This window comes from Leucopleurus acutus (genome assembly GCF_964270905.1).
Source record: "Leucopleurus acutus genome assembly, chromosome: 2".
Taxonomy (NCBI): domain Eukaryota; kingdom Metazoa; phylum Chordata; class Mammalia; order Artiodactyla; family Delphinidae; genus Leucopleurus; species Leucopleurus acutus.
In genome coordinates, this window is record NC_139143.1 from 5,741,724 (window position 1) to 5,756,653 (window position 14,930).

Genomic DNA, 14,930 nt, shown 5'->3' on the forward strand with positions numbered 1-14,930 from the left:
TATTCCATTATTATTTTTTCAGATGAGAAAGATTTGAGGCTTAGAAAGGTTACTTGTCCAAGGTCACATAGCCTGCAATTTAAAGAATTGGGATTCATATCCAGGTGGCTGGATCCAGGGTCTGTGCCCCTACCTATGATGCTGTTCTGCCTCTGTAAAAGAATTTTAGTATAAGTAGGAATATAAGTAAGATTTAAGCCAAAATGTATCCTTGTATTTCATTTTTTATTGTCACTTTTCTCTTTGGACAGGTTGTGTTAAAATTTCTTTTTTTTTTTATTTTATATTTTTTTATTGAACTATAGTTGATATATAATATTGCATTAGTTTCAAGTGTACAGCAAAGTTATTCAGTTATATATATATATATATATATATATTTTTTTTTTTTTTTTTAGATTCTTTTCCATGATAGATTTGTTATGTCTGTGAGTCTGTTTCTGTTTGTAAATAAGTTCATTTGTATTTTTTTAGATTCCACATATAAATGAGAATAATATTAGTCTTTGGCTTACTTCACTTGTTATGATAATCTCTAGGTCCATCCATGTTGCTGCAAATGTCAATATTTCATTATTTTTATGAGTGGGTAATATTTCATTGTGTGTGTGTGTATATATATATATATATATATACCACATCTTCTTTATCCATTCATCTGTCAGTGGACATTTAGGTTGCTTCCAGGTCTTGGCTATTGTAAATAGTGCTGCTGTGAACATTGGTGTGCATGAAACTTTTTGAATTAGTTTTTGTCTTTTCTGGATATATGCCCAGGAGTGAGATTGCTGGATCATATGGTAACTCTATTTTTACTTTTTTTAAGGAACCTCCATACTGTTTTCCATAGTGGCTGCACCAATTTACATTCCCAACAGTGTAGGAGGGTTAAAATTTTTTGATTCTTTCTATTGCAAATACCTGTAACATTTGTTTGGAACTCAGATATGCATTCAGAATATAATACAAATCTCACATTAATATGTCTGTACATCATACCTGTTCATTTTTTCCTTTTCTTACTTCCCTTGATACTGCCCATATATATTGGCCTTAGTAGCTTAGTATTAAGCATGCAGTCAAGTACAGGTGATTTACTTGTGTCTTAATGTCTTATAAGTTGGAGTGGTCTTGTAGGAATGGACTGTAGTGAAGTATAAATTTTTCTGAGTATACTAGATTTGTAGTGCCCTTTCCAGATTACCTTCTTTGTGAAGAGAGATGAAAATATATAAGATACATAACATATTATATTTCCTTTTACAATATTTTTAAAAGGTCTGCCAAATCTGAAAATTCCTTTCAATTCATGGCTTCTAAATAAATTGTTAATCAGGAGATTTTATTCCACTGTCAAATTTCAGTCACTATGTAGTAAATGTACTGAATTTAATTTTAATTTCTGTCTTTTTATAGGAAAATATGAGAGCCACACACGTGTTCACACAGGTGAGAAGCCCTTTGAGTGTGATATTTGTCACCAGCGCTATTCGACAAAGTCTAACCTAACTGTTCACAGAAAGAAGCACAGTAATGAAACAGAATTTCATAAGAAGGAGCACAAGTGCCCTTATTGTAATAAACTTCATGCAAGCAAGAAGACTTTAGCCAAGCATGTTAAGAGGCAAGTATTATCTTGCTTCCGTAATATACTTTAGTGTGCCTTCTAATTTAAATATGTAGTGAGCTAAAAACATCTATGGGGTGCTTGTCTCCAATTTTTTCATTGCTTACATTTTCTAGACTACAAATTTATTAAGAAAAGAACAGCAAATGTTAGTTCATATTTTTTACTATTGCTATTGAGATGAAGTTTTTTGATACTGAAACAAAAACTATAGTCTATGCTATAGAAGTTTAAGATACAGAATTTTTGTTATCCTGGGTTTTCTGTCTTGGGTTTTGGCAAGTATGTTTTCAACCTATATGGTTTTAGAACTGTAGGAAACTTATTCTGCATGCTCAACTTTGTCTTTAGTGTATGCAAATTTGTGGGAGAAAGAATATTTAGTATAGTATTGCATATTTAACTTCGAGAAATTAAATTTACTGAAATATGGACTAAAACAAGTCAAGTGAATGGCATTGAAGATTATCTGTGAATAGATAGGTTCCTGAATATATGTAAAGTATGATTATGCTTCACTTTGCCTATTTCTGCATAACTTTAAGCACACATATTCATATATTAAAATAATAGCGATACCTGTATTCTTGAAGTACTCAAATGTGCCTGTCTCTTTAAGAAAGGAATCAGTGCCTGATTCTTGTAATCACTGTCAACATATTAGATAGAATATTGACTTAACTAATATAATCTTTTCCTGACAGCCTTTTAATTCTTTTCTTATAGATTTCATCCTGAAAATGCACAAGAATTTACTTCCATTAAGAAGACTAAGAGTGAAAGTTGGAAATGTGATGTAAGAGATTTTAATTTGTTGTAGAAAACCAAATTAAATGTATTGTGACCTTTTGGGAAAGTAATTAAATTTTAAAGTAATATAAACTTAGCTTATATCACTTTTAGAATCTCTCTTTTATACAGTGTTATCCTAATATTTTTGTAAATTAAGCCTGGTATGAGTTAGTTTTTGAATGATGGACCTGAAAAATAGAAATCCTAGTTTTTATTTTTATTGTAATCACTATACCATGTTTTTATAGTTGTCTGAAACTGTGATGTTACTGTTGCACGGAATATAAAATGTTAGAATTTTCCTTCCATTTCTGGTTGTCTGTTGCTATATATCAAACCACCTCAAAACTTAGTGGCCTTGAATTACCATTTCATTGTATCTCATCATTTTGGGGGTCAGTAATGTAAATGGGGGCAGGATTTTGCTAGGCAGTTCTTCTGTTCTACATGGTGCCAGCTGAAGTCACTCAGTTGTTTTCAGCTGATGGATGGTCTGTATGATCTGGTCTGGTTTGGGGCTGCTTCCAAAGTGCCTCACTCATATGGCTGGAAACCTGGTGTTGGTCAACAGCTAGAAGCTCAGCAAGGACAGCTGGCTTTTCCTGGGGCTACTTGAACTGCCTTCTGGCATGGCAGCTGGGCTCCAGGAGTGAGTGTGTGTTTGTTCCAGGAAGCCGAGGTAAACGCTCTCAGGCTTCTTATGGCCTCACCTCAGAAGTCTCAGAGCACCACTTCTGACATGTTCTGTTGGTCACACAAGGCACTACAGCCAGGGAAGATTTAAGGGGAGTGGAATTAATCTCCATTTTACAATGATAGGAGTAGCAAAGAATTTGTACGTATTTTTATTCTACCGCAACTCCTAAAGTACTTTTTCATTATTTAGGTAAATATTGTTTAAAGGAGTAATCAGATATCATTTTGTTTACTCCTAGGCTTCAACTTATATATTGGATTGGCCAAAAAGTTCCTTCAGTTTTTAAATAAAAATAAAAGACGCATTTTTCATTTTCACCAAGAACTTTATTGAACAATGTATCCATTATTTTGTTCCACTACCTTCTGCCGTTTTTCAGGCAACTTCATAATTCCATCTTCCCAAAACTTTTTATCTTTTTAAGCAAAGAACTGTACCAGGTGCCTTTTACAGTCTTGCAGGGAATTGAAATTTTTTCAATTAGAAGAGTTTTGTAAAGACCAAAATAAATGGAAATCCGAAGGTGCAATGTCTGGTGAATACGGCAGATGAATCAGAACTTCGCAGCCAAGCTCTAACAGTTTTTTGCCTGGTCACCAAAGAAACATGCGGTCTTGTGGTATCCTGATGGAAGATTATGTGTTTTCTGTTGACTAATTCTGGACACTTTTCATCAAGTGCTGCTTTTAGTTGGTCTAATTGGGAGCACTACTTGGAATTGTTTGGTTTTCCAGAAGGAGCTCATAATAGAGGACTCCCTTCTAAACCCACCATATACACAACATCACCTTCTTTGTATGAAGACTGGCCTTTGGTGTGGTTGGTGGTGGTTCATTTCACTTGCCCCATGATCTCTTCTGTTCCGCATTATTGTACAGTATCCACTATTCATCACCCACCACAACTTGTTTTAAAAACAGAACGTTTTTGTTATGTTTAAGTAGAGAATCGCATGCGGAAATAGGGTCGAAGGTTTTTTTTGCTTAACTTATGTGGAACCCAAACATCAAAGCAATTAGCGTAACCAAGCTGGTGCAAATGATTTTCAGCCTTTGATTTGGATATTTTGAGTATGTCGGCTATCTCCCACGTGGTATAACATTGATTGTTCTAGTGAATGTCTCGATTTGATCGCTATCAACTTCAACTGGTCTACCCCAACGTGGAGCATCGTCCAGCGAGAAATCTCCAGCACGAAACTTCACAAACTACTTTTGACACGTTTGATCAGTCACAACACCTTCTCCATACACTGCACAAATCTTTGCGTTTCAGCTGTGTTTTTACCTTTCTTGAAATAATAAAGCGTAATATGCCGAAAATGTTGCTTTTTTTCTTCCATCTTCAATATTAAAATGGCCACACAAAAATTCACCAATTTTGATACTTTTTTAAAAAAATGCACACTGATATGACAGCTGTCACAATACAATCTAACAAAATTTTTTGTTTTGTTTTGTTTTTTGCGGTTAACAAAATTATTTTCAATGAAGTTAAAGACAACTAAGTGCTACTAGAGTCATTTTACGCAAAAAAACAAACGAACCTTTTGGCCAACCCAATACATGACAAGATTCTCACCATTTCTCTGATTTCAGCTTCTAGGAATTGAAGTTAATTATTAATTATTTATCTTTATAAGATGGTTTCTTCTCCTTACTAAGTTTCATCATCCTCAGCTGCAAAATGATAACAATTATACCTACCTCTTAGGTTTATTGTGAGAATTAAGTAAAATAATCCATGAATTACTTAGCATTGTGCCTGGTATATAGTACATGCTGTGCTGTTGTTGTACCTGGAGTATAATACATGCTATGTTGTTATACCTGGTGTATAGTACACGCTGTGTTATACCTGGTGTATACTACACGCTGTGTTATACCTGGTGTATACTACACACTGTGTTATACCTGGTGTATAGTACACGCTGTGTTATACCTGGTGTATAGTACAGGCTGTGTTATACCTGGTGTATAGTACACGCTGTGTTATACCTGGTTTATAGTACATGCTATGTTATACCTGGTGTATAGTACACGCTGTGTTGTACCTGGTGTATAGTACACGCTGTGTTATACCTGGTGTATAGTACACGCTGTGTTATACCTGGTTTATAGTACATGCTATGTTATACCTGGTGTATAGTACACGCTGTGTTATACATGGTGTATAGTACATGCTGTGTTGTTATACCTGATGTATAGTACATGCTATGTTGTTACGTACCTGGCGTACAGTAGATGCTGTGTTGTTATACCTGGTGTATACTACATGATGTATTGTGGTGGTTGTTATGCTTGGTGTTTAGGACATGCTATATTGGTACAGCAGTTCCTCTTCCCCTTTTCTAAATCTGATGTCTGCCAAATTTATTTAAAATGTTGTGTCTATTCTTTCTGACCACCTCAAGAGATAAACTTTTTAAAGTAATTTTTCTGAAGTTTCTTACTCCTATTCCTAACCAAATATATGGCAAGCATGATAAAACCTTTATTCATATCATTTATTTAAAATATAAATTTTTTAACATCTTTATTGGAGTATAATTGCTTTACAATGGTGTGTTATTTTCTGCTTTATAACAAAGTGAATCAGTTATACATATACATATGTTCCCATATCTCTTCCCTCTTGTGTCTCCCTCCCTCCCACCCTCCCTATCCCACCCCTCCAGGCGGTCACAAAGCACAGAGCTGATCTCCCTGTGCTATGTGGCTGCTTCCCACTAGCTATCTACCTTACGTTTGGTAGTGTATATATGTCCATGCCTCTCTCTCACTTTGTCACACCTTACCCTTCCCCCTCCCCATATCCTGAAGTCCATTCTCTAGTAGGTCTAGTAGGACAGTCTTTATTCCTGTCTTACCCCTAGGTTCTTCATGACACTTTTTTTTTCCTTAAATTCCATATATATGTGTTAGCATACGGTATTTGTCTCTCTCTTTCTGACTTACTTCACTCTGTATGACAGACTCTAGGTCTATCCACCTCATTACAAACAGCTCAATTTCGTTTCTTTTTATGGATGAGTAATATTCCATTGTATATATGCGCCACATCTTCTTTATCCATTCATCCGATGATGGGCACTTAGGTTGTTTCCATCTCCGGGCTGTTGTAAATAGAGCTACAATGAACATTTTGGTACATGACACTTTTTGAATTATGCTTTTCTCAGTGTATATGCCCAGTAGTGGGATTGCTGGGTCATATGGTAGTTCTATTTGTAGTTTTTTAAGGAACCTCCATACTGTTCTCCACAGTGGCTGTATCAGTTTACATTCCCACCAACAGTGCAAGAGGGTTCCCTTTTTTCCACACCCTCTCCAGCATTTATTGTTTCTAGATTTTTTGATGATGGCCATTCTGACTGGTGTGAGATGATATCTCATTGTAGTTTTGATTTGCATTTCTCTAATGCTTAGTGATGTTGAGCATTCTTTCATGTGTTTGTTGGCAGTCTGTATATCTTCTTTGGAGAAATGTCTATTTAGGTCTTCTGCCCATTTTTGGATTGGGTTGTTTGTTTTTTTGTTATTAAGCTGCATGAGCTGCTTGTAAATTTTGGAGATTAATCCTTTGTCAGTTGCTTCCTTTGCAAATATTTTCTCCCATTCTGAGGGCTGTCTTTTTGTCTTCTTTATGGTCTCCTTTGCTGTGCAAAAGCTTTGAAGTTTCATTAGGTCCCATTTGTTTATTTTTGTTTTTATGTCCATTTCTCTAGGAGGTGGGTCAAAAAGGATCCTGCTGTGATTTATGTCATAGAGTGTCCTGCCTATGTTTTCCTCTAAGAGTTTAATAGTTTCTGGCCTTACATTTAGGTCTTTAATCCATTTTGAGTTTATTTTTGTGTATGGTGTTAGGGAGTGATCTAATCTCATACTTTTACATGTACCTGCCCAGTTTTCCCAGCACCACTTATTGAAGAGGCTGTCCTTTCTCCACTGTACATTCCTGCCTCCTTTATCAAAGATAAGGTGACCATATGTGCGTGGGTTTATCTCTGGGCTTTCTATCCTGTTCCACTGATCTATCTTTCTGTTTTTGTGCCTGTACCATACTGTCTTGATTAATGTAGCTTTGTAGTATAGTCTGAAGTCAGGGAGCCTGATTCCTCCAGCTCCGTTTTTCGTTCTCAAGATTGCTTTGGCTATTCAGGGTCTTTTGTGTTTCCATACAAATTGGGAAATTTTTTGTTCTAATTCTGTGAAAAATGCCAGTGGTAGTTTGATAGGGATTGCATTGAATCTGTAGATTGCTTTGGGTAGTATAGTCATTTTGACAATGTTGATTCTTCCAATCCAAGAACATGGTATGTCTCTCCATCTATTTTTATCATCTTTAATTTCTTTCATAAGTGTCTTATAATTTTCTGCATACAGCTCTTTTGTCTCCTTAGGTAGGTTTATTCCTAGATATTTTATTCTTTTTGTTGCAGTGGTAAAAGGGAGTGTTTTCTTGATTTCACTTTCAGATTTTTTCATCATTAGTGTATAGGAATGCCAGAGATTTCTGTGCATTAATTTTGTATCCTGCTACTTTACCAAATTCATTGATTAGCTCTAGTAGTTTTCTGGTAGCACCTTTAGGATTCTCTATGTATAGTATCATGTCATCTGCAAACAGTGACAGCTTTACTTCTTCTTTTCCGATTTGGATTCCTTTTATTTCCTTTTCTTCTCTGATTGCTGTGGCTAAAACTTCCAAAACTATGTTGAATAAGAGTGGTGAGAGTGGGCAACCTTGTCTTGTTCGTGATCTTAGCGGAAATGCTTTCAGTTTTTCACCATTGAGGACAATGTTGGCTGTGAGTTTGTCATATATGGCCTTTATTATGTTGAGGAAAGTTCCCTCTATGCCTACTTTCTGCAGGGTTTTTATCATAAATGGGTGTTGAATTTTGTCGAAAGCTTTCTCTGCATCTATTGAGATGATCATATGGTTTTTCTCCTTAGATTTGTTAATATGGTGTATCACGTTGATTGATTTGCATATATTGAAGGATCCTTGCATTCCTGGAGTAAACCCCACTTGATCATGGTGTATGATCCATTTAATGTGCTGTTGGATTCTGTTTGCTAGTATTTTGTTGAGGATTTTTGCATCTATGTTCATCAGTGATACTGGCCTGTAGTTTTCTTTCTTTGTTACATCCTTGTCTGGTTTTGGTAATCAGGTTGATGGTGGCCTCATAGAATGAGTTTGGGAGTGTTCCTCCCTCTGCTATATTTTGGAAGAGTTTGAGAAGGATAGGTGTTAGCTCTTCTCTAAATGTTTGATAGAATTCGCCTGTGAAGCCATCTGGTCCTGGGCTTTTGTTTGTTGGAAGATTTTTAATCACAGTTTCAATTTCAGTGCTTGTGATTGATCTGTTCATATTTTCTATTTCTTCCTGATTCAGTCTTGGCAGGTTGTGCATTTCTAAGAATTTGTCTATTTCTTCCAGGTTGTCCATTTTATTGGCATAGAGTTGCTTGTAGTAATCTCTCATGATCTTTTGTATTTCTGCAGTATCAGTTGTTACTTCTCCTTTTTCATTTCTAATTCTATTGATTTGAGTCTTCTCCCTTTTTTTCTTGATGAGTCTGGCTAATGGTTTATCAATTTTGTTTATCTTCTCAAAGAACCAGCTTTTCGTTTTATTAATCTTTGCTATCGTTTCCTTCATTTCTTTTTCATTTATTTCTGATCTGATCTTTATGATTTCTTTCCTTCTGCTAACTTTGGGTTTTTTTTGTTCTTCTTTCTCTAATTGCTTTAGGTGCAAGGTTAGGTTGTTTATTCGAGATGTTTCCTGTTTCTTAAGGTGAGCTTGTATTGCTATAAACTTCCCTCTTAGAACTGCTTGTGCTGCATCCCATAGGTTTTGGGTCGTCGTGTCTCCATTGTCATTTGTTTCTAGGTATTTTTTTATTTCCTCTTTGATTTCTTCAGTGATCAGTTCGTTATTAAGTAGTATATTGTTTAGCCTCCGTGTGTTTGTATTTTTTACATATCTTTTCCTGTAATTGATATCTAGTTCCATAGCGTTGTGGTCGGAAAAGATACTTGGTACAATTTCAATATTCTTAAATTTACCAAGGCTTGATTTGTGACTCAAGATGTGATCTATCCTGGAGAATGTTCCATGAGCACTTGAGAAAAATGTGTATTCTGTTGTTTTTGGATGGAATGTCCTATAAATATCAATTAAGTCCATCTTGTTTAATGTATCATTTAAAGCTTGTGTTTCCTTATTTATTTTCATTTTGGATGATCTGTCCATTGGTTAAAGTGGGGTGTTAAAGTCCCCTACTATGAATGTGTTACTGTCGATTTCCCCTTTTATGGCTGTTAGTATTTGCCTTATGTATTGAGGTGCTTCTATGTTGGGTGCATAAATATTTACAATTGTTATATCTTCATCTTGGATCAATCCCTTGATCATTATGTAGTGTCCTTCTTTGTCTCTTCTAATAGTCTTCATTTTAAAGTCTATTTTGTCTGATATGAGAATTGCTATTCCAGCTTTCTTTTGGTTTCCATTTGCATGGAATATCTTTTTCCATCCCCTTACTTTCAGTCTGTATGTGTCTCTAGGTCTGAAGTGGGTGTCTGGTAGACAGCAAATACATGGGTCTTGTTTTTGTATCCATTCAGCCAATCTGTGTCTTTTGGTGGGAGCATTTAGTCCATTTACATTTAAGGTAATTATCGATATGTATGTTCCTATTCCCATTTTCTTAATTGTTTTGGTTCGTTATTGTAGGTCTTTTCCTTCTCTTGTGTTTCTTACCTAGAGAAGTTCCTTTAGCAGTTGTTTTAGAGCTGGTTTGGTGGTGCTGAACTCTCTCAGCTTTTGCTTGTCTGTGAAGGTTTTAATTTCTCCGTCAAATCTGAATGAGATCCTTGCTGGGTAGAGTAATCTTGGTTGCAGGTTTTTCTCATTCATCACTTTAAATATGTCCTGCCAGTCCCTTCTGGCTTGCAGAGTTTCTGCTGAAAGATCAGCTGTTAACCTTATGGGGATTCCCTTGTGTGTTATTTGTTGTTTTTCCCTTGCTGCTTTTAATATGTTTTCTTGTATTTAATTTTTGACAGTTTGACTAATATGTGTCTTGGTGTATTTCTCCTTGGATTTATCCTGTATGGGACTCTCTGTGCTTCCTGGACTTGATTAACTATTTCCTTTCCCATATGAGGGAAGTTTTCAACTATAATCTCTTCAAATATTTTCTCAGTCCCTTTCTTTTTCTCTTCTTCTTCTGGAACCCCTATAATTCGAATGTTGGTGTGTTTAATGTTGTCCCAGAGGTCTCTGAGACTGTCCTCAGTTCTTTTGATTCTTTTTTCTTTATTCTGCTCTGCAGTAGTTATTTCCACTATTTTATCTGCCAGGTCACTTATCCGTTCCTCTGCCTCAGTTATTCTGCTATTGATCCCATCTAGAGTATTTTTCATTTCATTTATTGTGTTGATAATCATTGTTTCTTTCATCTTTAGTTCTTCTAGGTCCTTGTTAAATGTTTCTTGCATTTTGTCTATTCTTTCCAAGATTTTGAACCATCTTCACTATCATTATTCTGGATTCTTTTTCAGGTAGACTGCCTATTTCCTCTTCATTCATTAGGTCTGGTGGGTTTTTATCTTGCTCCTTCATCTGCTGTGTGTTTTTCTGTCTTCTCATTTTGCTTATCTTACTGTGTTTGGGGTCTCCTTTTTGCAGGCTGCAGGTTCGTAGTTCTCGTTGTTTTTGGTGTCTGTCCCCAGTGGCTAAGATTGGTTCAGTGGGTTCTGTAGGCTTCCTGGTGGAGGTGACTAGTGCCTGTGTTCAGGTGGATGAGACTGGATCTTGTCTTTCTGGTGGGCAGGTCCACATATGGTGGTATGTTTTGGGGTGTCTGTGGACTTATTATGATTCTAGGCAGCCTCTCTGCTAATGAGTGGGGTTGTGTTCCTGTCTTGCTAGTTGTTTGGCACAGGATGTCCAGCACTGTAGCTTTCTGGTCGTTGAGTGAAGCTGGGTACTGGTGTTGAGATGGAGATCTCTGGGAGATTTTCGCTGTTTGATATCATGTGGAGCTGGGAGGTCTCTAGTGGACCAGTGTCCTGAAGTTGGCTCTCCCACCTCAGAGGCACAGCACTGACTCCTGGCTGCAGCACCAAGAGCCTTTCATCCACACGGCTCAGAATAAAAGGGAGAAAAAGTAGAAAGAAAGAATTAGTAGAAGTAGAAAGAAAGAAAGAAAGAAAGAAAAGGGATGGAGGGAGGGAGAGAGGGAGAGAGGAAGGAAGGAAGGAATGAGGGAAGGAAGGAAAAAAAGAAAGAAAGAAGATAAAGTAAAATAAAATAAGATAAAATATAATAAAGTTATTAAAATAAAAAAATAATTATTAAGAGAAACAAAAAAACTGACGGATAGAACCCTCGGACAAATGGTGGAAGCAAAGCTATACAGACAAAATCGCACACAGAAGCATACACATACACACAAAAAGAGGAAGAGGAGAAAAAACCATAAATCTTGCTCTCAAAGTCCACCTCCTCAGTTTGGGATGATTCGCTGTCTATTCATGTATTCCACACATGCAGGGTACATCAAGTTGATTGTGGAGCTTTAATCCGCTGCTTCTGAGGCTGCTGGGAGAGATTTCCCTTTCTCTTCTTTGTTCGCACAGCTCCCGGTGTTCAGCTTTGGATTTGGCCCCGCCTCTGCGTGTAGGTCGCAGGAGGGCGTCTGTTTTTCCGCTCAGACAGGATGGGCTTAAAGGAGCCGCTGATTCGGGGGCTTTGGCTCACTCAGGCCGGGGGGAGGGAGGGGTACGGAGTGCGGGGCGGGCCTGTGGCGGCAGAGGCCGGTATGACGATGCACCAGCCTGAGGCACTCCGTGCGTTCTCCCGGGGAAGTTGTCCCTGGATCACGGGACCCTGGCAGTGGCGGGCTGCACAGGCTCCTCGGAAGGGGGATGTGGGCAGTGACCTGTGCTCGCACACAGGCTTCTTGGTGGCGGCGGCAGCAGCCTTAGCGTCTCATGCCCGTCTCTGGGGTCTGCGCTGTCAGCCGCGGCTCGCGCCCATCTCTGGAGCTCATTTAATCAGCGTTCTTAATCCCCTCTTCTCGCGCACCAGGAAACAAAGAGGCAAGAAAAAGTCTCTTGCCTCTTCGGCAGGTCCAGACTCTTCCCCAGACTCCCTCCCGGCCAGCCGTGGCGCACCAACCCCCTGCAGGCTGTCCTCACACCGCCAACCCCAGTCCTCTCCCGGCGCTCCGACCAAAGCCGGAGCCTCAGCTCGCAGCCCCGCCCGCCCTAGCGGGCGAGCAGACAAGCCTCTAGGGCTGGTGAGTGCCGGTCGGCCCTGATCCTCTGTGCGGGAATCTCGCCGCTTTGCCCCCCGCACCCCTGTTGCTGTGCTCTCCTTCGCGGCTTCGAAGCTGCCCCCTCCGCCACCTGCAGTCTCCGCCTGCGATGGGGCTTCTAGTGTGTGGAAACCTTTCCTCCTTCACAGCTCCCTCCCACTGGTGCAGGTCCTGTCTCTATCCTTTTGTCTCTGTTTATTCTTTTTTCTTTTGCCCTACCCAGGTACGTGAGGGGTTTCTTGCCTTTAGGGAGGTCTGAGGTGTTCTGCCAGCGTTCAGTAGGTGCTCTGCCGGAGTTGCTCCACGTGTTGATGTATTTCTGGTGTATCTATGGGGAGGAAGGAGATCTCCACGTCGTACTCCTCCGCCATCTTCCCGGAAGCCCTCCATTTAAAATATAAATTTAATGGATTTAGAAATGTTGACCAGGATTAAGATAGTGTGATTACTGTATGATCTTAGGAATTAGCCTATTAGAAATGTAAGGTGTTGAAATTTAGCTAACTTTAGTACTAATTTAAAATAAATTCTTACTGTAATTCCTCCAAGGTATTTTTTTGCACAATAGTTGATTATACTTCTGGTAAGTTTTCTCTTTTAGGAGAAATTTCTCTTTAGCTCCTTGAATATATGTGTTTATTTCTCATCATGAGCTTTGTATTTTTATTTTAAATTAAGGTTCCCTTACATTTTATGTGCATTTTCTTTTAGATTTGTAAGAAATCTTTTACTCGAAGACCACACTTGGAGGAACATATGATTCTCCATTCTCAAGATAAACCTTTTAAGTGTACCTATTGTGAAGAACATTTTAAATCACGATTTGCACGGTTAAAGCATCAAGAGAAGTTCCATCTGGGTAAGTAGATTAATTTTCCTAGGAGCAGCATAGCAACTGTTGGTGGTCACGTCATGCTGGAGGAGGCTGCTGCTGTTGAATCACTAGGAGAAGGAGGTCATGTATGTGGGGAGGGGTACTGGATTTGCTGCTGTTCTTGGAGATGAGTAAATATGGGGTTTGTTTTGTTTTGTTTTCTGGTGGCAGATGTGTTCATGGTCATAACTGCATTTATTTATAGTTGATTGTTGGATAGGTTTGTGAGTGCCTGGGGGTAGGCATTTTTGTCTTGGAAAAAACTCATTTTTCAGAGAGTGTAGTAAACTTAGTATATTTGAAATTCAATATTGTATTTGATGAATTCTCTCCCTCATGCTTATGGCCAAGGTGGAGACTTGTGTTCCAGATGGTAGTACAGTTAGGTACATTTATGACAGTTACTCCCAATAATGAATTATTATCTTTCAAGTAGCCTTTTCCCTATCCTATTCAATGTTTTTATTGACAACTTGGATAAAAATAATATATTTCATGCTTTATCAATATGCTACATGACATAAAGCTGGCAGGGGTAGTTGATACAGCAGAAAATAAAGAAGTAAAAAAAAAAACTCTCTGCTTTAAAAAAAAAGTTAAAATTAATTAAGAATAAATACAAAGTTGTACACATGGGAATGATCTGACTTTTTTTAATCATTAGGAGTTGCAGAGCTTTAAAATAGTACAGAATCCAAATGCCTCACTTTTCAGATGGGCTTATTAATAGCAGAGGCACAGTCTGAACCAGTAACATCATATGACTGACAAAAACAACTGTAGTTTTAAACTACATTAATAAAAATGTTCAGAATTAGGAAGGTAATCATCTGGCTGATTTTAAATTGATCTGGAATATTGCATTCATTTATGGATAACACATTCAAAATGGATACTGACATATATTCTAGAGGTGGGTAATTATGGCAACATAGGGCTTTAAAATCATGTCATCTGAAAAACTTTTGAAGGACCTTGAAATATTTTGTTTGGGAAAGGGAGACAGGACAGCCATCTTCAGATATTTTCAAGGCTGTATTGCACAATGAGGAATACAGTTGCCCCTCAGTATCCATGGAGGTTGGTTCCAGGACCTCTCCAGATACCCAAATCCAAGGATGCCCCAGTCCCTTGTATAAAATGGTGTAGCATTTGCATATGACCTGTGCACATCCTCCTGTATACTTTAAATCATCTTTAGATTACTTATAATACCTAATACAATGTAAATACTATTTCAATAGTTGTAAATACAATATAAATGCTATGTAAATGGTTGCCAGTGCCTGGCAAATTCAAGTTTTGCTTTTTGGAACTTTCTGGAATTTTTTTCAAATATTTTCTATCTGGAGTTGGTTGAATCCACAGATATCGGGGTGGGGGGGGGTGAAGCAAGCTGAGTTATACTTCTTTTTCACACATCCTTTGTCATCTTTTTAGTTTGCCCTTCAGTAGAACTCTGTCTTCTCTCCAGTGATTTGGTAAAATCATGGTGAAATTTTGAATCCAGCTAAGGTCAATATTACTGTAAGAAATGTGTATTTAATTTTGTACGACTAAACAGAAATGTGCCACAGTCTTCTCGGTAGAGGCAGTGTC

At 37.8% G+C, this 14,930-nt stretch overlaps 1 protein-coding gene across 2 annotated transcripts in view; it reads left to right on the forward strand.

Annotated features, from left to right (window-relative positions):
* ZBTB41 (zinc finger and BTB domain containing 41) overlaps positions 1–14,930 on the forward strand; it is a 48,327-nt gene that overhangs the window by 8,656 nt on the left and 24,741 nt on the right. For both annotated transcript variants that reach the window (XM_082865382.1, XM_082865383.1), the window contains 3 exons: positions 1,417–1,624; positions 2,354–2,423; positions 13,169–13,316. In XM_082865382.1, the coding sequence (XP_082721508.1) occupies positions 1,417–1,624; positions 2,354–2,423; positions 13,169–13,316 (426 nt within the window). The remainder of the gene's footprint in view (positions 1–1,416; positions 1,625–2,353; positions 2,424–13,168; positions 13,317–14,930) is intronic.